Genomic DNA, 24505 nt, shown 5'->3' on the forward strand with positions numbered 1-24505 from the left:
TATTGTGGGCAGGGACTGTGTCCCTTTATTACTGTAATGTACTTTACCAAGTACTTGTTACGTACTCTGCACATAGTAAGCACTCAATAAATACGAATGAATGAATAAATGGTTGGTTGGTTGGTTGGTTGGTTGGTTGGTTGGTTGGTTGGTTGGTTGGTTGGTTGGTTGGTTGGTTGGTTGGTTGGTTGGTTGGTTGGTTGGTTGGTTGGTTGGTTGGTTGGTTGGTTGGTTGGTTGGTTGGTTGGTTGGTTGGTTGGTTGGTTGGTTGGTTGGTTGGTTGGTTGGTTGGTTGGTGGGTGGTGGGTGGGTGGGTGGGTGGGTGGGTGGGTGGGTGGTGGTGGGTGGGTGGGTGGGTTGGGTGGGTGGGTGGGTGGGTGGGTGGTGGGTGGGTGGGTGGGTGGGTGGGTGGGTGGGTGGGTGGGTGGGTGGGTGGGTGGGTGGGTGGGTGGGTGGGTGGGTGGGTGGTTTTGGTTGGTTGGTTGGTTGGTTGGTTGGTTGGTTGGTTGGTTGGTTGGTTCCTCACTTGGTTCTCCTCCTATCTCTCTGGCTGCTCATTCTCAATCTCTTTCACGGGCTCTTCCTTTGCCTCCCACCCCTAACTGTGAGAGTCCCTCAAGCTTCAATTTGGATCCCTTATTCCTCCATTTACACCCACTCCCTTGTACAATCCATTTGCTGCCCTGGCTTCAACTACCACCTCTATGTAGATGATACCCAAATCTGTATCTCCTCCTTTCTCTCTCCCTCTCTCCAGCCTTGCATCACCTCTGGCCTTCAAGACATCTGTACATGGTTGTTCTCCCATCATCTCAAATTTGACATGTCCAAATCAGAACACCTTATCTTCCCATCCAAATCCTATACGCCCTTTGACTTTCCCATCACTGCAGATGGCAATAACTTCCTTCTTGTCTCAGAAGCCCTCAACCTTGGCGTTACTCTTGACTCCTTTCTGTCATTCAGCCCACATAGTCAATCCATCATTTAATCCTGTCAGTTCCACCTTCACAACAACGCTAAAATCTTCCTTTTCATCTCAATCCAAACTACAACCATGTTAATGCAATCACTTATCCTATTCCACTTTGATTATTGTATCAGCCTCCTTACTGACCCCCCAGCTTCCTGTCTCTCCCCACTCCAGTCCATCTTTCACTCTGCTGCCTGGATCATTTTTCATAAAAAATATTCAGGACATCCTTCCCCACTCCCCAAGAATCTCCAGTGATTGCCTATCAACCTCTCCATTAGACAAAAACTGCTCACCATTGGCTTCAAAGCACTCAATCTTCTTGCCCCCTCCTACCTCAGCTCAGTACTCTCCTACTACAATCGAGTCTGCACATGTCACTCCTCTAAATGCTAACCTTCTCACTGTACCTCAATCTCATCTGTCTCATCACCAACTCCTGGCCCATGTCCTGCCTCTGGCCTGTAACTTTTCATTCATTCATTCATTCATTCATTCATTCGTTCGTTCGTTCGTTCGTTCGTTCGTTCGTTCGTTCGTTCGTTCGTTCGTTCGTTCGTTCAGTTGCACTTATTGAGTGCTTATTGTTTGCAGAACACTGTACTAAGCACTTGAGAAAGTACAATACAGCAATAATGAGAGACAGTCAGTGACCACAATGAGCACACAGTCTAGAGGCAGGGAGACAGACATCAATACGGTGAACAGACATCAGTATAAATAAATAAAATTACATATATGCATAAGTGATGTGGGTCAGGGAGGGAAGGAAGAGCAAGTTGTGGTGACACGTAAGGGAGTGGAAAATGAAGAAAAATGGGGTTTAGTTTGGGAAGGCCTCTTGGAAGAGATGTGTCTTCAGTAAGGCTTTGAAGTGGGGGACAGTAATTGTCTGGCAGATTCGAGGCAGGACAGTGGTCCAGGTCAGGGGTAGGATGTGGGTCAGGGGTCAGAGGCAAGACAGGTGAGATTGAGGCACAGTGAGAAGGTTAACACCATATAAGTGAAGTGTGTGAGCTGCGTTGTAGAAGGAGAGAAGCAAGGTGAAGTAGGAGAGGGCATGGTGGTGAAGAGCTTTAAAGCCAATTATGAAGAATTTTTGTTTGATATGAGGTGGTTAGGCAACCACTGGAAATTTTTGAGGAGGTGCATGAGAAGCCCTGAACATTTCTGTAGAAAGATAATCCAGGCAGCAGAGTGAAGTGTAGACTGAAGTGGGGAGAAGCAGGAGGTTGGGAGATCAGAAAGAAGGTTGATGAAGTAATCGAGGTGGGGTAGGATGAGTGAGTGTATTAACATGGTAGCGGTTTGGATGGAGAGGGAAAGTTGGACTTTAGCGATGTTCTGAAGGTGAGATCGACAGGAGTTTGTGATGGATTGGATATTTGCATTGAATGAGAGAGTGGAGTCAAGGATAATGCCAAGGTTACAGGCTTGAGAGATGAGAAGGATGCTGGTGAGCCCACTTTCTAGGCTAAGAGCCCACTGTTGGGTAGGGACCGTCTCTAAATGTTGCCAACTTGTACTTCCCAAGTGCTTAGTACAGTGATCTGCACACAGTAAGTGCTCAATAAATACGATATATGAATGGTGCTATCTTTGGTGACAGGAAATTCCTGGAGACGACAGGGTTTGGGAGGAAAGATATGGAACTCTGTTTTGAACGCTAAGTTTGAGGTGACAGGAAGACATCCAAGTAGAGATGTCTTGAATACAGGAGGGGATGTGAGCCTGGTAAGAGTGAGAGAGATGGGGGGAGATGTACATTTGAGTATCATCTGCTTAGAGATGGTATTTGAAGCCACGGGAGAAAATAAGTTCTCAAAGGGAATGAGGGTAGATGGAGAATAGGAGGGGACAGAGAATTGAACCCATACAGTTATGGGATGGAAGGGAGAGGGGAGCCCACAAAAGGAAACTGAGAGTGTACGGCCAGAGAAGTAAGAAGCAGCGTGGCTCAGTGGAAAGAGCCTGCGTTTTGGAGTCAGAGGTCATGGGTTCAAATCCCGGCTCTGCCGCTTGTCAGCTGTGTGACTTTGGGCAAGTCACTTCACTTCTCTGGGCCTCAGTTACCTCATCTGTAAAATGGGGATTAAGATTGTGAGCTCCATATGGGACAACCTGATCACCCTGTATCCTTCCCGGTGCTTAGAACAGTGCTTTGCACATAGTAAGCGCTTAACAAATACCAAAATTATTATTATTATTATTAAGAAGAAAATCAGGAGAGGACAGAGTCAGTGAAGCCAAGGTTGGATAACCTCTCTAGGAGATGGGGGCTCCACAGTGTCAAAGGCAGCTGAGAGGCCAAGGAGGATTAGGGTGGAGCTCCCTCCCTCCTCAAATCCAACAGATAATTCCTTTCCCCCACTTCAATGCCTAACTGTCAGCATATCTCCTCTAAGAAGCCTTCTCTGTCTAAGCCTTCCTTTCCTCTTCTTCCACTCCCTTCTGTACCACCCAGACATACTCCCTTTATTCATCCCCCCTCCCAGCCCCACAACTATTATGTACATAGAACAATGCTTGGCACATGGCAAGGGCTTAACAATACCATCATCATTATTATTTCATCTCTAATTTATTTATTTATATTAAAGTTTGTCTCCCCCTCCAGACTGTAAGCTCACTGTGGGCAGGAAATATGTTGGTTTATTGTTATACTCTATCAAGCACTTAGTACAGTGCTCTGCACACAGTAAGCACTCAATAAATGATCGAATGAATGAATGAAAAATGCTCCAAAAAGTTCTTCATGCAACAGCAGATTAAAGTGGGAAAAAGATGAAAGGAGGAAACCAGAGACCAGTGAGGCTTTTTAAAAAAATTAGTGGTATTTGTTGTAAGTGGTCATTTTTTTCCAGGTACTATAAATGGGTAGATGCATGGTAATGTGGTTTTTACATAGCTTGTATCCCATATGGACTCCCAACTTGAATCCACGTTTTACAATAAGGTAACTGAGGCATAGAAAAATTAAGTGACTTGCCCGAGGTCATACAGCAGATATTGACTCTGACTCCTAGGCCCATCCTCTATCCACTAGGCCTCACTGCTTCTCAACTACACTATGACTAGAGCTTGGATCAAGGTGATAGGAATTATGTGGGGAGCAGCTAGGGCAAACCCAAGAAATGTATGCAGAAATAATAATAAGGAATTGAACAATAGTTTAAATGTGATTGTGAGTTGAAGCTGGCTCCAGGGTTTTGGATTTCTGGAAAAGAACAGAACACAGATGGGCAAATCAGGGGTTGTGATTGAGAAGGATGATAAGAAGTCTGGTTTTAGACATGTGCAGTTTGAGATGCAAGAAGTCCTGGAGAGAACAGAGATATGGAATTGATGAGAAGTGGAGCTGGAGTGTTAGATTTGGGAGTCATCTGCATAGATGTAGTGCCTGAGGCCAAATGAGCAAATAAACTCTCCAAGAGAATTACCACAGCATAAGAGAATCCCACAGTCAGCCAAATAAATGAAAATGAAATGTGGTGGCTCATGGATTAATTGATTAATTCATTCAATCAATCCTATTTATTGAGCACTTACTGTGTGCAGAGCACTGTACTAAGCACTTGGGAGAGTACAATATAACAATAAACAGGTACATTTTCTTCCCTCAATGAGCTTACCATCCAGAGTCGAGGAGACAGACATAATATAAATAAGGAAATTACAGATTTGTACATAAGTGCGGAGGGGATTCATTCTTTCTTTCAGTTATATTTATTGAGCACTTACTGTTTGCAAAGCACTGTACTAAGTGCTTGGGAGAACACAATATAACAATAGACACAGTCCCTTCCCATAATGAGCTCACATTCTAGAGGGGGAGACACACAGTAGTATATATATTTAATTTATTGATACATACAGACAGACAGGCATGATGATGATGGTATTTAGATAGACGTGCATATGCATATGCACGTCTATCTAAATACCATCATCATCATGCCTGTCTGTCTGTATGTATGTATCAATGAATAACAGATTTAATACCATATTTGCTGTGGGGATGGGGGGAGGATGAATGAGGGGAGCAAGTCAGTGCAACACAGAAGGGAATGAGAAAAGAGGAGAGGAGGTCTTAGGGAAGGCTTCTTGGGTGGGCTGTGCCTTCAATAAGGCTTTAAAGTTGGGAAGACCAATTATCTGTCTCCTATGAGGAAGGAGGACATTCCAGGCCAGTGGTAGGATGTAGGCAAGAGGTTGGCAGCAAGATAGACGAAATCGAGGTACAGTGAGAAGGTTAGCATTAGAGGAACGAAGTGTGTGGTTTGGGTTGCAGTAGAAGAGTGGCAAGGTGATGTGAGAGGGGGCAAGGAGTTAGGATGCTTTAAAGCCAATGGTAAGGAGTTTTTGTTTGATGTGGAGTTGGATGGGCCAACTCTGGAGTTTCTTGGTCTGAATGTTTTGTAGAAAAATGATCCAGGCAGCAGAGTGAATTGCTGAATCAGAGGATCAGGGTCAGAGGGGAAGGAGGAGATTTGGGTAAATAATGCATGAATAAAAGTCTTAATAGTGTTTCAATGTCAAAGGAAGCTTAGGATTCCAGGAAGATTAAGACCAAGTACAACTTGGAAAAGAAGAAAGTTGATGGAGAGGACATGAAGGCAGTTGTTTTATAAGACCCATTCCAGAATTTTAAACAAGAATGGGAGCAGGGAGTTGGAGACTTTTTTAGTATGTTGAGATGTGGACATATTTGAAAGCATAGGGGAGGGAGCCAGCAGATACAGAAAGGTTGAAAAGGGGGGAAGGAAGGAATATTTTTAGAAGATGAATGGAAAGGGTCAGAAGTGCAAGTACAGAAGATAATTTTAGAGACCTAGTGGGCGTCTTCCCTTTGCTAAACAACTGGGAAACAGGGGAGAGAAGAAGAGGTAGTTAAAATGTAATGTTTTATAGAGGAATGTGAGCAATTGAAGAACCTTAGTCTTGCTGCTTCAAGATTGAAAACGTGCATAAAGGAATGATTATAGTTCTGCATTTTTTCTCCTCTTCTTGTCTTCTAGTCATGTTCCTTACTGGGGCAGTGGAAAGGAAATGAGTCTGTTACATTGTTATATTGTAATCGCTTAGTATAGTGCTCTGCACACAGTAACTGCCCAATAAATACAATTGAATGAATACACTCCCAAGTGATTAGCACAGTGCTCTGCATATAGTAAGCACTCAGTAAATATGACTGGCTGGCTGGCTGCCTGACTGACTGACTGACTGACTGCAGTAGTGGGAAGCACTGTGGCCTAGTGGATAAAACATAAACCTGGGAGCCAGAGGGCCTGGGTTCTAATGCCTGCTGTACTACTTGGTACTCTTAGTACAGTATTCTGCTGTGTAATTTTGGGCAAGTCACATAATTTCTCTGTGCCTCATTTTCCTCAACTGCAAACTGCAACATAGGAACTCAGTACCTGTTCTCTCTCCGCCTTAGACTATGCGCCCCATGAGAGGCAGGGACTCTAACCAGCCTGATTACCTTGTATCTACCCCAGTGCTTAGAACAGTATTTGCCACATAGACAGTGCTAGAACAAATACCATAAAAAAGAGTGAATAGGTGAGAGGGTTGCATTTCATTGCAACAGAGTAAAGTATGGATTGGAGTGGGGACAAACAGGAAGTGAGAATGCCAGCAAGGAGGCTAATAATAGTAATAAAGCGGGGGTGGGGGGGTGGGGGCTAGGACAAGTGGTTTCCCAAAGATCAGGGCAACCTGTCTGTGTATTGTTTAAGGCTGTTTATTGTTGTATTGTGCTCTCCCAAGTGCTTTGTACAGTGCTGGGCACAGTAAGTGCTCAATAAATACGACTGAATGAATGAATGAATGATCACAGTAAGCCCACAAAAAACCACTATTAATTGATTGATTAGGCTAATGATCAATTCTGTTAGGAATTCTGACAAATAGTGGCAACAAAAAACTTGCAAAAATATGAGGACTAACATTTAGGAATATACCATCGGGTTTCCTTTACTTTTCTGTCTACTTTTCTAACTTTCTTTATAGAAATTTGGTCATTGATTGTCTAAATCTGTATTTGTCTGCTGGTAGTCTATTGTGTAATTTTCACTGTTAATGAATACCACTTTCTAACTGGTTGTTGTATGAAGTTGGTTTAGAAACAGAGCCCTTTAAAATTCAGTAAATCCCCCTACATATTCATTTATGAGATTTTGTAAAAAACAATTTTGTGTTTACTAGATTGGTCAGTAAAAACGATTTAAAAATCCAGACCCTAAAATACGTGTGACATCATGCTTGCGAAAGTGATCTGCAATCTGACAATTGCATTTTTCAGTCCCCTTTCTGTTGAAGTCAGATGAATAAGTGTTTCTGCATGGGATCCTGACCTTCTCATCTCAACTGATGTAGAATAAAGTTAGTGTGGGAGGACTTTAATGTTGCAAGAAGTCATTAGACTAGGTAGCTGAAAGTAATTATAAAGGTTAGGAAAACGTGTAGTACCATGTTACTAGATGGGACTGAACAGTTTAAAACTACACAGTCCAGAATAAAACAGATTAATGGACATTCTTTCACCCTTCCATCTTTCCCAGCAGAATCCCAACTTAAAATGGGTTATGATTCCCAAACCTACATCTCCAGCCCTGAAATCTCTCCTTCCCTGCAATCTCACAGTTCCTACTGCCTTCAGGAGATATCTACTTGGATATCCAGCTAACACCTCAAATTAGACATGTTCAAACCTGAACTCCTTATCTTTCCACTCAAACACTGTCCCCCACCTGTCTTTGCCATCACTGTAAACAACACCTCTATCTTCACTACCTCAAAAACCCATGAACTTGATGTTGTCCTTGACTCATCTTTCATGTCATCCACATATTGGGTCACCGAATGCCGTCAATTGTATTGCCACAACATTGCTAAAATAAGCCCTTTCCTCTCCAGCCAAATTGTTACTATGGTGATTCAGGCACATAATCTATCCCACCTTGACTAAGCATTTATTCATTCATTCATTCATTCATCCATCCATCCATCCATCCATCCATCCATCCATCCATCCATCCATCCATCCATCCATCCATCCATCCATCCATCCATCCATCCATCCATTCATTCATTCATTCATTCATTCATTCATTCATTCATTCATTCATTCATTCATTTCCAAGAGGGAAGACCTCTTGGAGGAAATCCATTCATTCAATCATATTTATTGAGTGCTTACTGTGTGCAGAGCACTGTACTAAGTGCTTGGGAAGTACAAGTTGGCAACCTATAAAGATGGTCCCTACCCAAAAACGGGCTCACAGTCTAGAAGGGGAAGACAGACAACAGCGGAGGAGAGTAATTGTCTGTTGGATAAGAAGAGGGAAGTATTCCTACCTCACCTCTCTTCTCACCTTCTACAGCCCAGCCAGCACACTCCACTCATCTGCTGCTAACCTCCTCACTGTGCCTTGTTCTCGCCTGTCCTGCTGTCGACCCCTGGCCCACATCCTACATCTGGCCTGGAATGCCCTCCCTCCTCACATCCGCCAAACTAGCTCTCTTCCCCTTTTCAAAGCCTTACTGAGAGGTCACCTTCTGCAGGAGGCCTTCCCAGACTAAGCCCCCCGTTTCCTCTGATCCTCCTCCCCTCCCCATCACCCCTCCTCCCTCCCTCTACACTACCCCCTTTCCCTCCCCAAAGCACTTGTGTATATTTGTACATATTTATTACTCTATTTATTTCACTAATGATGTGTATATATCCCTTAGTGCACTCATTCACTCCCTTGGCTTGAGCTATCATCTCTAGGCTGATGACACCCAAATCCACATCTCCACCCCTGTCCTCTCTTCCTCCTTCCACACTCCTTTCTCCTCCTGCCTTCAGAACATCTCCATCTGGATGTCTGCCTGCCATCTAAAACTCAACCTGTAGAAGACTGAGCTCCTTCCCTTCCCTCCCAAACCTTGTCCTGTTCCTGACTTCCCCATCACTGTGGATACCACTACCATCCTTCCCTTCCCACAAGCCTGCAACCTTGTTGTCATCCTTAACTCTACTCTCTCATTCACCCAACACATCCAATATGTCACCAGAACCTTCTGGTCTCACCTCCACAATATCGCCAAGATCTGCCCTTTCCTCTCCATCCCAACCGCTACTTGCTGGTTTATCCTATCCCAAATGCATTACTGCATCAGAACTCCTTTCTCATCTCCAATCCTCCTGTCTCTCCCCGCTTCAGTCTGTACTTCACTCTGCTGCCCATATTGTCTTTCTGCAGAAGAGCTCTGGGCATGTCTCTCCCCTCCTCAAAAATCTCCAGTGGTTGCCTTATCAACCTTCATATCAAGCAAAAACTCCTCTCTCTCAGCTTCAAAGCTCTCCATTACCTCACCCCCTCCTACCTCACCTCCCTTCTCTCCTTCTACAGCCCAGCCCGCAGCCTCTGCTCTTCTGCCACTAACCTCCTCACAGTACCTCATTCTCGCCTGGCTGGCCATCGGCCCCTGGCCCACATTCTACCTCTGGCCTGGAATGGCCTCCCTCTTCATATCTGCCAAACTAGCTCTCTTCCTCTCTTCAAAGCACTACTGAGAGCTCGCCTCCTCTAGGAGTCCTTCCCAGACTGAGCTCCTCCTTTTCCTCTACTTCTCCCCTTCCCATCACCCCCCTCACTCACTCTGCCCTACCCTCTTCCTCTCCCCAAGGCACTTTTGCATATTTGTACCTATTTATCACTCTATTTATTTTATTAGTGATGTGTGTGTACCTATAATTCTACTTATTCTGGTGGTATTGACACCTGTCTACTTGTTTTGTTTTGTTGTCTGTCTTCCCCCTTCTAGTCTGTGAGCCCTTTGTTGAGTAGGGGCTGTCTCAAATGTTTCTGATTTGAACTTCCCAAGCGCTTAGTACAGTGCTCTGCACACAGTAAGTGCTCAATAAATACAATTGAAGGAATATATATCTATAATTTTTTCCATCCATTTTGATGGTATTGATCCCTGCCTACTTGTTTGGTTTTGTTGGCTGTCTCCCCCTTCTAGACTATGAGCCTGTGTTGGGTAGGGATTTTCTCTGTCTGTTGCTGAACTGTACTTTCCATCATCATCATCAATCGTATTTATTGAGCGCTTACTGTGTGCAGAGCACTGTACTAAGCGCTTGGGAAGTACAATCATCATCATCATCAATCGTATTTATTGAGCGCTTACTGTGTGCAGAGCACTGTACTAAGCACTTGGGAAGTACAAGTTGGCAACATATAGAGACAGTCCCTACCCAACAGTGGGCTCACAGTTTAAAAGGGGGAGACAGAGAACAAAAGCAAACAAACTAACAAAATAAAATAAATAGAACAGATATGTACAAGTAAAATAAATAAATAAATAGAGTAACAAATATGTACAAACATATATACGTATATGCAGGTGCTGTGGGGAAGGGAAGGAGGTAAGATGGGGGGCGAAAAGGGGAATGAGGGGGAGAGAAAGAAAGGTGCTCAGTCTGGGAAGGCCTCCTGGAGGAGGTGAGCTCTCAGTAGGGCCTTGAAGGGAGGAAGAGAGCTAGCTTGGCGGATGGGCAGAGGGAGAGCATTCCAGGCCCGGGGCATGTCGTGGGCCGGGGGTCGATGGCGGGACAGGCAAGAATGAGGTACGGTGAGGAGATTAGTGGCAGAGGAGCGGAGGGTGTGGGGTGGGCTGTAGAAGGAGAGGAGGGAGGTGAGGTAGGAGGGAGTTAGGTGATGGAGAGCCTTGAAGCCCTGGGTGAGGAGTTTCTGCCTGATGCACACATTGATTGGTAGCCACTGGAGATTTTTGAGGAGGGGAGTAACATGCCCAGAGCATTTCTGCACAAAGACGATCCGCGTAGCAGTGTGAAGTACAGATTGAAGTGGGGAGAGACAGGAGGATGGGAAATCACGAGCATGGTAGCTGTTCGGATGGAGAGGAAAGGGCGGATCTTGGTGATGTTGCGGAGGTGAGACTGGCAGGTTTTGGTGATGGATTGGATGTGAGGGGTGAATGAGAGAGCGGAGTCGAGGATGACACCAAGGTTGCGGGCTTGTGAGACGGGAAGGATGGTAGTGCTGTCAACAGAGATGGGAAAGTCAGGCAGAGGGCAGGGTTTGGGAGGGAAGACAAGGAGTTCAGTCTTGGACATGTAGTGCAAGTTGGCAACATATAGAGACTGTCCCTACCCAATAGTGGGCTCAGGGTTTGAGTGGGAAAATAGGAGTTCAGTTCTGGACATGTTTAATTTGAGGTGTTGGCAGGACATCCATATCTTGATGGCAGGAGGAAATGTGAGATTGCAGGGAAGGGGAGAGGTCAGGGCTGAAGATGATTTGGAAATCATCTACATGGAGATGGTGTCATTTGCATTGGAAAGCTCAAGAAGAAAGTGAGAAAATTGAGATTTTTTTTTTCAAATTTGATACCAAAGGATAAAATCACTAATTAATTTTAATGGATGCCAATTCTTTCCAATCCACTCATAATACTTAAGTAATGATAACTCAGTGTTGAGGAAAAACTGGTCTGAAGTCAACAATGGTTCAATTGGCTAGTTTCATTAAGACCTTTCATTCTTTGCTTTCATTTCATGTTTTAAGAGAAGTTGATTTACTGAATTTTAATTTATAAGTATTACTTATTAATTGAGGAAGGACCATACTATAATTGGATTTTGCTTTCCTCTTCCTAATTTTAGGATGCAAAAAAAGAAAGCAAGTAAAGCCCCAAACCCACTGAAAATAACAAAAGAGCATCAGGCAAGGTCTAAGAAGCACTCTGAAAGTAAAGCTTCTCCAGAGACCTTGAACAACAACAAAAGCCTTCAAAGGACTTGTCCAGCAAACACATTGAGAGGAATCTGCTCAAGGAGGAGAAGGTGCCTCCTAAACTGGCTTTTAGGGAGTCAAAACTGACTGTCAAGGAGATCCTATTTGAGAACCGGTATCCAAAAAGTGGACTACCATCAGACCCCAAGTATTTCAATAAAAGACCTTTCCAGATGGAATCATCAAAGCCTACTTCCAGAAAGCAAAATAGTCGTTCCAAAGAGAAAAAGAATGACCAAGGGATCTCTCTCCGTATTACTTCTAGTTTATGTCCAGAGAATAAGTTAGATAACAAAAAGTTGAATACGAAAGTGGAGAAAGGAAAATATAAAAATGAAGCTAAAGAGAGTAAAAAAACCAATGGAACGAGAAGAATTCAATTCTGAAGATGAGTTACCTTTCAAGTTAGAGGTAAGGTTTTTTTTCTCTCCATGTACATATGACTATTAAATTCTAGCCACTCGCAAAGAATTTGAGTGACTAGATATGTCAGTTCTTCCTGAAATTTTGGGGAAGGATAGAAAAGGATACAATCAAATGGGAAGAGGAGAGGAGCCAGCCGGAAAAAAATTCTTGTTAAAACTCAAAATACCAAGTTCCTTTTCCATTTCTGCGGGTAAGATTGCCATCCTTAATTTGCTATCTTAATACAGTAGTACTATCTTAAATGTAGCATAATTTTTCATATGGAAAACATTAGGCAGAGGCAGTTATTTTAATGGAAGTTAATAAAATGTTTCTTCTACTGCAGTAGCATGTAGTATCGTAGTTCTGTACGGTATTTGATAAGTGCTTACAGTGTGTCAGGCACTGTACTAAGTGTTGGGGTAGAAACAAGCTAATTAGGTTGGATAGAGTCCCTGTCCCATATAGGCCTCACAATTTTAATCCCCACAATCTTAATCTTAATCTTAACGTGGAGGAGCAGGAAATAGAACCCAAGTCCTTCTGACTCCAAGGCCTGAGATCTTTCCACTGTGCACAGTGCTTCTTGCTGGTGTTTAACATTCTCAATCAATTAGTTAATTAGTTGAATGCTTCCCATTTGCCAAGTGTTCTACTAAGCCCTTGGGAGGATATAATAGAACAAAATTGGTAGACACATTCCTTGCCTGCAAGTGGACTTTAGACCCAGGAGAGCAAGACAGATATTCATTCATTCAGTCCTATTTATTGAGCACTTACTGTATGTGGAGCACTGTACTAAGCGCTTGGGTAGTACAAGTCGGCAACATATAGAGACGATCCCTACCCAACAACGAGCATAAATTACAGATATGTCATAAGTGCTGTGGAGCTGATGGTAGGGTAACTAAAGGGTGCAGATCCAAGTCCAAGAGGGACTTGGGAGACCTTCTTGGAGGAAATATGATTTTAATAAGACTTTGAAAGTGGGAGAGTTAAAACTCAAAATACCACGTTCCTTTTCCATTTCTGCAGGTAAGATGTCCATCCTTAATTTGCTATCTTAATACAGTAGTACTATCTTAAACGCAGTATAATTTCAGATATATTCTCATTAAATACTGTTACTTCTACCCATCAAGTGTAATTTTTTATAAAAGTTTCCCCACAGATCCTAGCGTGGCTATTTCAATATAAGGGAACAGTCTTATTCCAACTTTCCTCTCTTTTCCTGCAGTATCTGAAGAGGAAATATATTGTCTCCTCTCAAAATCCACCCCCACCTTCTGTACGTCAACCCCATCCTTTGCACCTTGTCAAAGTGCTTGCCCTCTCTCTTCTTCTCTCCCTGATCATGATCTTCAATTGTTCACTCTCCAGTGGCTTTTTCCCCACTGTTGTTAAACAATGCTAATGTCTCTCCTGTCCTTAAAACCCCCTCCCTTGACCCCATGGATCTTCCATTTACCCCCTTCTTTCCCCAACTTCTACAACCACTTCCTCCATAAATCATTCCGTTGTATTTATGGAGCACTGTACAAAACACTTGAGAAGTACAAGTTGGCAACATATAGAGAAGGTCCCCAACCCAACAGTGGGCTCACAGTCTAGAAGAGGGAGACGGAGAACAAAACAAAACATATTAAAATAAAATAAATAGAATACATATGAACAAGTAAAATAAATAAATAAATAGAGTAATAAATACGTACAAACATATATACATATATGCAGGTGCTATGGGGAAGGGAAAGAGGTAAGGTGAGGGGGATGGAGAGGGGGGAGAGGGGGAGAGGAAGGAGGGGGCTCAGTCTGGGAAGGTCTCCTGGAGGAGGTGAGCTCTCAGTAGGGTCTTGAAGGGAGGAAGAGAGCTAGCTTGGCAGATGTGGAGAGGGAGGGCATTCCAGGCCAGGGGGATAATGTGGGCTGGGGGTTGATGGCGGGACAGGCAAGAATGAGGCACGTTGAGGAGATTAGCGGCAGAGGAGCGGAGGGTGCTGGCTGGGCTGTAGAAGGAGATAAGGGAGGTGAGGTAGGAGGGGGCGTGGTGATGGAGAGCCTTGAAGCCGAGGGTGAGGAGTTTCTGCGTGATGCGTAGGTTGATTGGTAGCCACTGGAGATTTTTGAGGAGGGGAGTAACATGCCCAGGGCATTTCTGGACAAAGACAATCCGGGCAGCAGCGTGAAGTATGGATTGAAGTGGGGAGAGACAGGAGGATGGGAGATTGGAGAGGAGGCTGATACAGTAGTCCAGACGGGATAGGATGAGAGCTTGATCGACCAGGGTAGCGGTTTGGATGGAGAGGAAAGGGCGGATCTTGGCAATGTTGCGGAGTTGAGACCGGCAGCTTTTGGTGACGGATTGGATGTGAGGGGTGCACGAGAGAGCACAGTCGAGGATGACACCAAGGTTGCGTGCTTGTGAGATGGGAAGGATGGTAGTGCCGTCATCCCAGTCCACTTTCTCCTCTCCAATTATCTCCTTAACCCCCTTCAATCTAGCTTCTTCCCCTTCACTTCATAGAAACTATCCTCTCAAACAACGTCAGTGATCTCCTTCTTGTCAGATGCAATGGACTCTACTCCATCTTGATCCTCCTCAACCTTTCAGCTGCCTTCAACACTCTCGACCTCCCCCCTCTCCTGAGAATGTTATCCAACCTTGCCTTCACTACATCTCTTTCTTCTCCTATCTCTCTGGTTTCTCCTTCTCTGTATCATTTGCAAGCTTCTCCTTTGCCTCCCATCCCATAATGTTGGGAGTCCCTTCAGGCTCAGGACTGGGTCCCCTTCAATATCCATCTACTCCCAGTCACTTATAGAACTCATTCATTCCCATGACTTCAGCTATTATCACTATGCACATGTTCCCAGATCTACGTCTCCTGCCCTGACTTCTCTCCTCTGCAGTCTCTCATTTCCTTCTGCCTTCAGGGCATCTTTACTTGAATGTCTTACTGACAGCTCACATGTAGCATGTTCAAAACCGAACTCCTATCTTCCCTCCAAAACCGTGTCCTCCTGCTGCCTTTCCCATCTCTGTCTCATTCAGCCCACATATTTAGTCTGAGACTAAATATTCATTCATTAATTCATTCAATCATATTTATTGAGCACTTACTGTGTGCAGAGCACAGTCCTAAGTGCTTGGGAAGTACATCAGCAGCACATAGGTACGGTCCCTATGCAACAACGGGCTCACAGTCTAGAAGGGGGAGACAGACAACAAAACAAAACATGTAAGCAGGTGTCAAAATCGTCAGAACAAATAGAATTATAGCTACATGCACATCATTAACAAAATAAATAGAATAGTAAATATGTACGAGTTAAATAAGTAGAGTAATAAATCTGTACAAATACATACAAGTGCTGTGGGGAGGGGAAGGAGGTAGGGCGGGCGGGGGTGGGGAGGAGGAGAGGAAAAAAGGGGCTCCGTCTGGGAAGGCCTCGTGGAGGAGGTGAGCTCTCAGTAGGGCTTTGAAGGGAGGAAGAGAGCTAGCTTGGAGGTTGTGTGGAGAGAAGGCATTCCAGGCCAGGGGAAGGACGTGGGCCGGGGATCGATGACAGAATGGCTGAGAGCAAGGCCCAGTGAGGAGGTTAGCAGCAGAGGAGTGGAGGGTGCAGGCTGGGCTGTAGAAGGAGAGAAGGGAGGTGAGGTAGGAGGGGGCAAGGTGATGGAGAACCTTGAAGCCAAGAGTGAGGAGCTTTTGCTTGATTTGTAGGTTGACAGGCAGCCACTGGAGATTTTTGAGGAGGGAATTAACATGCCCAGAGCATTTCTACACAGAGATGATCTCGGCAGCAGAGTGAAGTATAGACTGAAGTGGGGAGAAACAGGAGGATGGGAGATCAGAGAGGAGGCTGATGCAGTAATCCAGGAGGGATAGGATGAGAGATTGAACCAGCAAGGTAGCGGTTTGGATGGAGAGGAAAAGGGTGGATCTTGGTGATGTTGTGGAGGTGGGACCAGCAGGTTTTGGTGACGGATTGGATGTGTGGGGTGAATGAGAGACCAAATCCTCATGGTCGGGAGCAAGCTGATTGAATGCTTTAAAGCCAGTTGTGAGGCTTTAGTGACACTGGTCCTGTCCTAGTTTTCCTTCTGCCTCTCTGACTGCACCTTCTCAATCTGTTTAGCCCTCAGTGGAAACCCTCAGTCAGTGGGAACCCTCAAAATTCAGTTTTGTGTTCCTTCTATTCTCCATTCATACCCTTCTCCTCGGAGAACTCATTCACTCCCATATAGCTTCTATTATCATCTCTTTGCAGAAGATACCCAATTTTCATTGCCAGCCCTGATCTTTCACCTCTCCAGCCTAGGATTTCTTCCTGCCTTCAGGACATCTCTGCTGCCTCTGCTGGAAAGACAGTGGGAGGACAGTTTGTGTGGGGAGATAAGGAGTTCTGTTTTGGACATGTTATCCAAGTAAAAATGTCCAAAAGGCAAGAGAAAAGACGAGTCTGCTAAGAGGGAGAGAGCTCTGAGATTGATATGTAGATTTGGGAATCGTTTTCATAGAAGTTTATTTGAAGCCATAGGGATAAATGAGTTCTTGAGGGAGACCTGGAACTGAACCCTGAGGGACCCTTCCAGGAGGCCTTCCCAGACTGAGCCCCCACCTTCCTCTCCCCCTCCTCCCCCTCTCTATCCCCCCTCCTTACCACCTTCCCTTCCCCACAGCACCTGTATGTATGTATATATGTTTGTACGTATTTATTACTCTATTTATTTATTTATTTATTTATTTATTTTACTTGTTCTTATCTATTCTATTTATTTTATTTTGTTAATATGTTTTGTTTTGTTCTCTGTCTCTCCCTTCTAGACTGTGAGCCCACTGTTGGGTAGGGACCGTCTCTATATGTTGCCAACTTGTACTTCCCAAGTGCTTAGTACAGTGCTCTGCACACAGTAAGCGCTCAATAAATACGATTGATTGATTGATTGATTGATTGATTGATTGATTGATTGACTGACCTCTCCAGCTAGATGTTGGGAGGCAATCCTCATTTACAGTCTTCTTCTTTTCAAATCTCCCAAACTCCTTCCCAAAATTTTATTTTGTTTTAGTTTTTTATGATGTTTATTGCTGGTGTTTATTGTGCCAGACACTGTACTAAGTCCTGGAGCAGTTACAAGCTAATCAGGTTGGACACAGTTCCTGTTCAACATAGGACATCCTTATTATATGGATGAGGAGCTGAGCCACAGAGAAGTTAAGTGATTTGCCCAAGGTCACATGGCAGACAAGTGGCAGAACCAGGATTAAAACCTAAGTCCTCTGACTCCCAGCCCCATGCTCTTTCTACTAAGCTACACTGCTTCCTTTACAAATTCATTCATTCAATCATATCTATTGAGTGCTTACTGTGTGCAGAGCACTGTACTAAGCGCTTGGGAAGTACAAGTTGGCAACATATAGAGATGGTCCCTACCCAACAACGGGCTCACAGTCTAGAAGGGGGAGACAGACAACAAAACAAAACATGGGGATTTGTTGTACTCTGTGCCCAAGCCAACTAATAATAATGATGGCAATGATGCAACTGGCAGGGGTGAGAGACTGCAAGTAGTACTGTGCAAATCACTAACACTATATCAATTCCTTCACACAGGTTCTCAATCCAAGTCTTAAGACTAAAGTTCACATAATTCAAAAGGGGAGTCTCCACTGTCACCATTTTTGTGATCTTCAGTAATCTCCTCTGGTAACTTATTCTCACATTTCAGTGGCCTAACAAGAAGTTCTTCAGGTCTATTTTAAATCCCTCATGCTGAAATGCATAAGCAACTTGACCCAGTCATCAGTACAATAAGAATTCTCTAAAGGGATGAAAGGCTAAAGAGTAAGATACCATTTGGTGTCAGATGCACCATGCTAAACATTAATGTGCTATTAAATACAGGAATTGATGTGCTAAGCATTTCAATAGTTTTCACTCATTCTACTCTTGTCTTCTTTCAAAACCTCTATTTTATGTCATCCACGTTAACAGAGGCAAATGCTGTAAGGTCTTTTGAATTGTTGGCACAAGGTGAAGTTTTGCTTGACACTTAAAAATATTAAGGTCACCAATTCCAAGTGCATAGATGACACAGAAGACAGAGGGAGATGGCAAAAAGGAGGGTTAGTTGGTGAAGGCCTCTTGGAGAGATTTTATGTTGTTTTAGTTTTTTTTCAAAGGTATTTGTTAAATTCTTACTTGGCTCTGTACTAAGCACTGAGGTAGAGACAAGGTAATCCCATCTAGGGCCCACAGTCCTAATCCCCGTTTTACATATGAGGTAACTGAGGCTCAGAGAACTTAAGTGACTTGCCCACGGTCACACAGCAGACAAGTGACAGAGCGGGATTAGAATTCCAGGCCTTAAGAGCTGGGCTTTATCCACTAGGCCATGCTGTTTCCCATAGATGGAACCATAATAATGCTTTGAAGGTGAGGAGTGTGGTAGTCTAGCCTGTCTGGAAGGGAAGGGAGTTTCAAGGCTACAGGGAGGACTTGGGAAAGGGGATGGGAGAGAAATAGACCAGAGCCCAGTGAGTAAACTGGTGCGAGCAGAGTGGAATATTCAGGCTTAGCTGTAGTGGGAGTTCAGTAAAGTGAGTTGGAAGGCATGAGCTGATTGAGTACTTTAAGGCCGATGGTAAAGAGATTCTATTTTTGGGAGCTACTGAACAATATTTTATATTTTTTCATTCTTCCTTCAGTTGAAATATTAAGGTTTTATTTTCCCTTTTATCTTTCCCTTTCATGTGGAGAAAAGTCTCTCAAATCCAGTCCTTTCAACCCCAGCTACACCTTGGACTACAGTTCAGATTTGGACTTTTAGCCATCACAGAAGTACAGTGAAGGTGTGTTGGAAGAAGTATTGTTTCTAAAAATTCCTGTGAATTTTTGGAAGAGGCCTTCATTTTGGCCTTATCCTTACTGGGTAGAATTGAAGAATTAATTTTCTGCTCTGTTCCCCTTCTGTCATTCTGCTGTTATAAGAAAGCCAAAATGCAATTACTTAATTCTGATAGTATGGTTATAATTTTAAAGTTTTTAATATTTGTTGATCAATATCATTATTGATACCTGTTATTATGAAACTGTTATATGAAATCTTTCATATTGATCATAGAGCTATAATTGTTCATCTGCAGACATCTAGGGATTGGTGAATCTTCTTTCCTGTTTGTGTTCTAATAGACTTTAATGAAAAAATTATTGGATTTCAGAACCTCACCACTCCTCTAACCTTTGCTGTTCCCTTCAGAAAACAATTAGCCCTGAAGTGTGTGTGAAACCCAAAATTGATTATTACTCTGTTACCCTGATGAACACATTTTTCATTTTCTTTTAGTGGAACTGTAAAATTACAAACATGGGTACCCTATTCCCTATTTTGTCCAGTACATTTCATTTCTTTTTTTAAATGGTATTTTTAAGCACTTATTATGGGCCAACTGCTGTACCAAGCTCTGGGGTAGATTTAAGGTATTTAGGTTGGACCCAATCTAGGTCTCACATGTGGCTTACAGTCTTAATGCCCATTTTACAAATAACGTACCTGATGCGTAGAGAGGTAAGTGACTTACCCAACTTCACACAGCAAACAAGTGACATTCATTCATTCACTCATTCAATCGTATATATTGAGCACTTACCGTGTGCAGAGCACTGTACTAAGCACTTGGGAAGTACAAGTTGGCAACATATAGAGATGGTCCCTACCCAACAGCGGGCTCACAGTCTAGAAGATGGGGAGGAGGAGAGGAAAAAGGGGGCTCAGTCTGGGAAGGACTTTCCCCCCAACTCCCCACTGACTGGCTCTGGCCTGTGCAGATAGGGATCTGGAACTCCTGCCGGGGCCTGAACATGACGGCCAACAACAAGGACCAGACCACCAACATCACCGACTTCCTGGCCAACCGCACTCTCATCATCACCACCGTCCTGGTATGGCCCTCCTCCCACTGGGGACCCCGTCCGCCGGGGCCCGAGAGATTTGGGGAACATAGCAACGGATGCCCCTCGAAGCTGCTGCCATTTCCCACTTCCCGGTGTGGTGACGGAGAACGGGGCGATGCCCCCCGTTTTACCGTTGAGGAAACGGAAGCCCGGAGAGGATAAGTGACTTGCCTGAGGTCACCCGGCGGACCAGTGATGGAGCTGGCACTAGAGGCCGGGTCTCCTGACTCCCAGTAATGCTGGCACTCTGTCCCATGGGCCAAGGTTTGGTGCTCAGAGGAGCGGGTCTCAATTTCTGGCCCCAATCAATCAATCGTATTTATTGAGCACTTACTGTGTGCAGAGCACTTTACTAAGTGCTTGGGAAGTCCAAATTGGCAACACATAGAGACGGTCCCTACCCAACAGTGGGCTCGCAGTCTAGAAGAAGAGCCCCAGCAGGGGCTCCATGTCCAGCTCAGGAGTGGGTGCAGTGGGGGAGAAGGATTTGTGTGTGCCATGCTGGGGAAGGGGGTTGCGTGGCTCATGCAGGGCGGGGGCGTTGATGTACCTGTCCCCTGCAGGAAGACCCTGTCGCCTACAGGAAGACCCCTATGTCATGTACAAGAAGTCGGACAAGCCCCTCTATGGGAACGACCGTTTTGAGGGCTACTGCCTGGACCTGTTGAAGGAGCTGGCCAATATCCTGGGCTTCACTTACGAGGTCAAGCTGGTGTCCGACGGGAAATACGGGGCCCAGAACGACCAGGGGGCGTGGAACGGCATGGTGAAGCAGCTGGCCGACCACGTGAGCCCACCCAGACCCGTCCGGACGGGGGAGCCGGGAGGACAGGGTGGCTCGTGCTAGCCAGAGCCACTGGCCCAGCCCCCGAGCCGGTCCCATCCCTGGTCCGGAAATTCATTCATTCATTCAATCGCATTTATTGAGCACTTACTGTGTACAGAGCATTGAACTAAGCGCTTGGGCTCCCTTCAAAGCCCTACTGAGAGCTCAGCTCCTCCAAGAGGCCCTCCCAGACTGAGCCCCATCCCTCCTCTCCCCCTCCTCATCCCCCCACCCTACATCCTTCCCCTCCCCACAGCAGAGCTGTCCTTAGAATCTGATTCCCAGGCCCATGCTCTGTCCATGAGGTCACCCTACTTCTCTTAGTGAGTATTCCATTAAGTTCTGATGAGGAAGGTTATTGTGACATAGTTTAGTGTCTTCATTTGTTTTGCCTAAAATAGGATAATGTTGTGCCGAGAATCAGCGAGTGAGACCCAGGTAGAAATTTAGAAGTGGATTTTATTAGCGTGCGTCTGCAAGGGGCCAGGGACCCAGATCAAGCAGCCCCGATCCCACTCTCACTGTGTCTTTTATTGAGTTACAGCAACATGGGGGGGAGCATTTAGGAATTTCAGGAATCCAATTAGGACCAACAGGATGCTGTAAATTCTGTTTTTACTGCCTTGTAAAGGTTGTTGTTATCTGCCATATGGCCTTGTATAAATAGGTGTGTAAATTCTGTTATCTTCTGTTGTCACTGTCTTGTCAGGATGTCATCTGACCTACGACCTTACATAGATAAGTGTTACTTTTTTAATGGCCTTGAAGGCATCTGTTGCAGACAACACAAAAAGGAGTTGTTCTCTCAGCCTGCACAAAATGGAGTCAGTCATGTCAAGTCCGCTAGTGGACAACAGGGATGGCTTTTGTCAGGCAGGTCAGGGTGGGGGAGGCCTTTGTTAGGCAGGTTTTGTGGCGGGAAGTTTTGGCGGGCATTCTTCTTCCATGAAGAAGGGTGTACAAAGGGATGGGAGGAAGGGATGGGAAAACAAAATGGATATCAGACAAACCCGATCACAACATTCCCCACTTCTTATGGACAGAGTGTCAAACCCTTGACACGTTTGTGGCGACGTCGTCATACCGGCCAACGGGCTCAGTTTGTAGGGATTGATAGTGGAGATCCCTAATGAGGAGCAGCTTAACAGAGTTGATGCGGGACTTAACAAATTCTAGGAGGCGATTCACTAAGCAGGGTCCGACGAGCAGGGCAACTACGAGGAGAAACAAGGGGCCAGCTAGGGCAGACACAAGCGTGGTTAACCACGGGGATGTCCGGAAAAGACTCTGGTACCAGGTTTCGGCCCGTTCACGCTCCCTTTGCCTGTCTGCTAAATTTTTCCTCACCAGAGAGAGGCTCTCCTGAACAACTCCAGAGTTATTCGCATAAAAGCAGCAGGCCTCTCCCAGGGCAGCACAGAGGCCACCCTGTCTCAGAAACAATAAGTCCAAACCCCTCCGGTTCTGGAGGACCATCTCCGCCAGGGAGTCAACCTGTCGCTCCAGAGTGGAAATGGAGTGCTCAAGGTGGGTGAGGTCAATATCCACCTGGGTGCTGAGTTCTCTGTAGCTAGCCTCCCCCTGCACCAGTGTGGTAGTGCCCAGGGCGGCAGAACCCGCTAAACCCAACCCCACTAGAATGGGGATGAACAGCGGGGCAGCCCGCTTATGACGGAGGGACCAATCCTCCCGCAGGGAAAAGTGGTCCCACCCATCAGCGCCAGGCAACAAGGACACTCTGGGAACGATGGAGACTAGCACACAGAGAGGGCCACCGGGGTGAGCAAAGAAAACTTGGGCTGGAACACATCGAGTGATTCCGTCCAAACACGCCCACCAGGTGCCCGGTGGGGCGGGGAAGTAAGCAGAACCGGAGGAGGACCGGACCATCACATTGAGGGAGCAGACAGGCGAGTATGGGGAGGCATGGAGGTTCGTGTTATCCGAGATTAAGCAAACCCCAGAGCCCTGGACATCCCCAAGAGTCAACCCTGGCTGGTCCCATTCACAATTGTCAGAATCGGAGGTGGTAGACACAGGGTTATTGATAGCCACTCCAACATAGTATGGAGGCTGGGCATCCATGCTTAGCCAACAGCTTAGGCCCAGGTCCGGTCTAGTGGAGTTGATCACCCCCTAAACGGCCTGTAAGAGGCCCACGACTGAAGGATGAGGGGGTTTCTGGCTGGAGGACCCCCCCTCACCTGGCTCTGGAGAGACAATTTCCCCGGCGGGTGTCTGAGGGGGTGGGACAGCGGGGGATGGGGCCCAAGGTAAGGACTGGGCAGTGGAGGACGGGGCCCGAGGTATGGACTGGACAGTGGAGGACGGGGCCCGAGGACTAGGGAGGATTTTGGGGGGCAGAGCTGATTTCCCAAGGGGGCCGATTGGCAAGTAGGACGTTACAGGGGATTGCTTAGCAATGGTAAAGATAATCCCAGGGTCCGCCCAGGCCCTATTTCTGCCATCTAATCTCATGCCCCACGAATGGGGAGTATTCCAGAACCTACTCTCAGGGTCGTGAAGGGTGAGAAACAAGGTTGTGGATACGGAGGTTGGGTCCTTTTGGATAGTCAAGTCCGGATCCGTCCCCACGCGGCCTTCTTTGGCCCCACAAGCCGCCCCGCGGAACGAGGATACTACAATGGCAGTCACACAGGCGCATTTCGGGCAGAAATGGGACGACCTATCCAGGAAACTGGCATCCCAGCCATCTGTAAGGAACCCTGGGCACCTTCTTACTTCAGAAAACGGATTACTACAAGGGGAAGCACCTCCGATCGAGGTGGGGAAGAGGGAGCATAAATCCAACCGGAAATACCGGCCATCATTCAAACCTTGGTTATGGGTCCATGTACCTTCTTCTGCATAGAATGTCCAGAGTACCTGATCCCCCTTCTTCATCGTCCAGGTGTTTTGGGGTTTTTGGGGCATGAGGGTTGAATGACATAGAGGGAGAGGGGGTCATTAGGGAGGCGAGGAGGAGGAAATGCGGGAGAGTCTTAGCTTTAGGGGGTCGGCCTGTGCTTCCGCCTTCCATGTCGGGGCCGCAGCAGGTTTCAGTCGACATGTGATGGAGCCAGACAGGAACAGAGTCAACCTTGACTGCTGTTGGCATGGTCAGGATGACGGTGTAAGGGCCCTTCCACTTAGGCTCCAAGCCGGAGGCGGTGAATTTCTTGACCAGGACCGAGTCCCCGGGTTGGAAGGCGTGTGCGGGTGCAGAGGTGGGAACTGGCAGGGCGTTTCGGACAGATTTCAGGAGTGTTCCCTGTGTTTTCTGGAGACCCTGCCGGAACTTAATCAAGCAAGAATTAGTAGCGTCCGCCCTGAGTTCCTCCCTGATTAGAGGGAGGATTGGCGGGGGTCTACCAAACAGAATCTCAAAAGGTGCGAGACCCGACTTATTGGGGGTACATCGGCTTCGGAGTAGGGCCAGTGGGAGGAGCATGACCCAATTTTCCTGAGTTTCAAGGACCAGTTTGGTGAGGAATTCCTTAAGAGTTCGGTTGGTCCTTTCTACTTGAC

The 24505-nt window shown here is 45.8% G+C and overlaps 1 protein-coding gene across 1 annotated transcript; it reads left to right on the forward strand.

Annotated features, from left to right (window-relative positions):
* Positions 1-19753: 19753 nt before the first annotated feature.
* Positions 19754-20998, forward strand: LOC119921741 (glutamate receptor ionotropic, kainate 1-like). The gene is made up of 3 exons (XM_038741794.1): positions 19754-19765; positions 20026-20139; positions 20735-20998. The coding sequence occupies exons 1-3, from the start codon at positions 19754-19756 to the stop codon at positions 20996-20998; spliced, it is 390 nt and encodes a 129-aa protein (XP_038597722.1).
* Positions 20999-24505: the final 3507 nt, after the last annotated feature.

Source organism: Tachyglossus aculeatus (genome assembly GCF_015852505.1).
Source record: "Tachyglossus aculeatus isolate mTacAcu1 chromosome Y3 unlocalized genomic scaffold, mTacAcu1.pri scaffold_232_arrow_ctg1, whole genome shotgun sequence".
Taxonomy (NCBI): domain Eukaryota; kingdom Metazoa; phylum Chordata; class Mammalia; order Monotremata; family Tachyglossidae; genus Tachyglossus; species Tachyglossus aculeatus.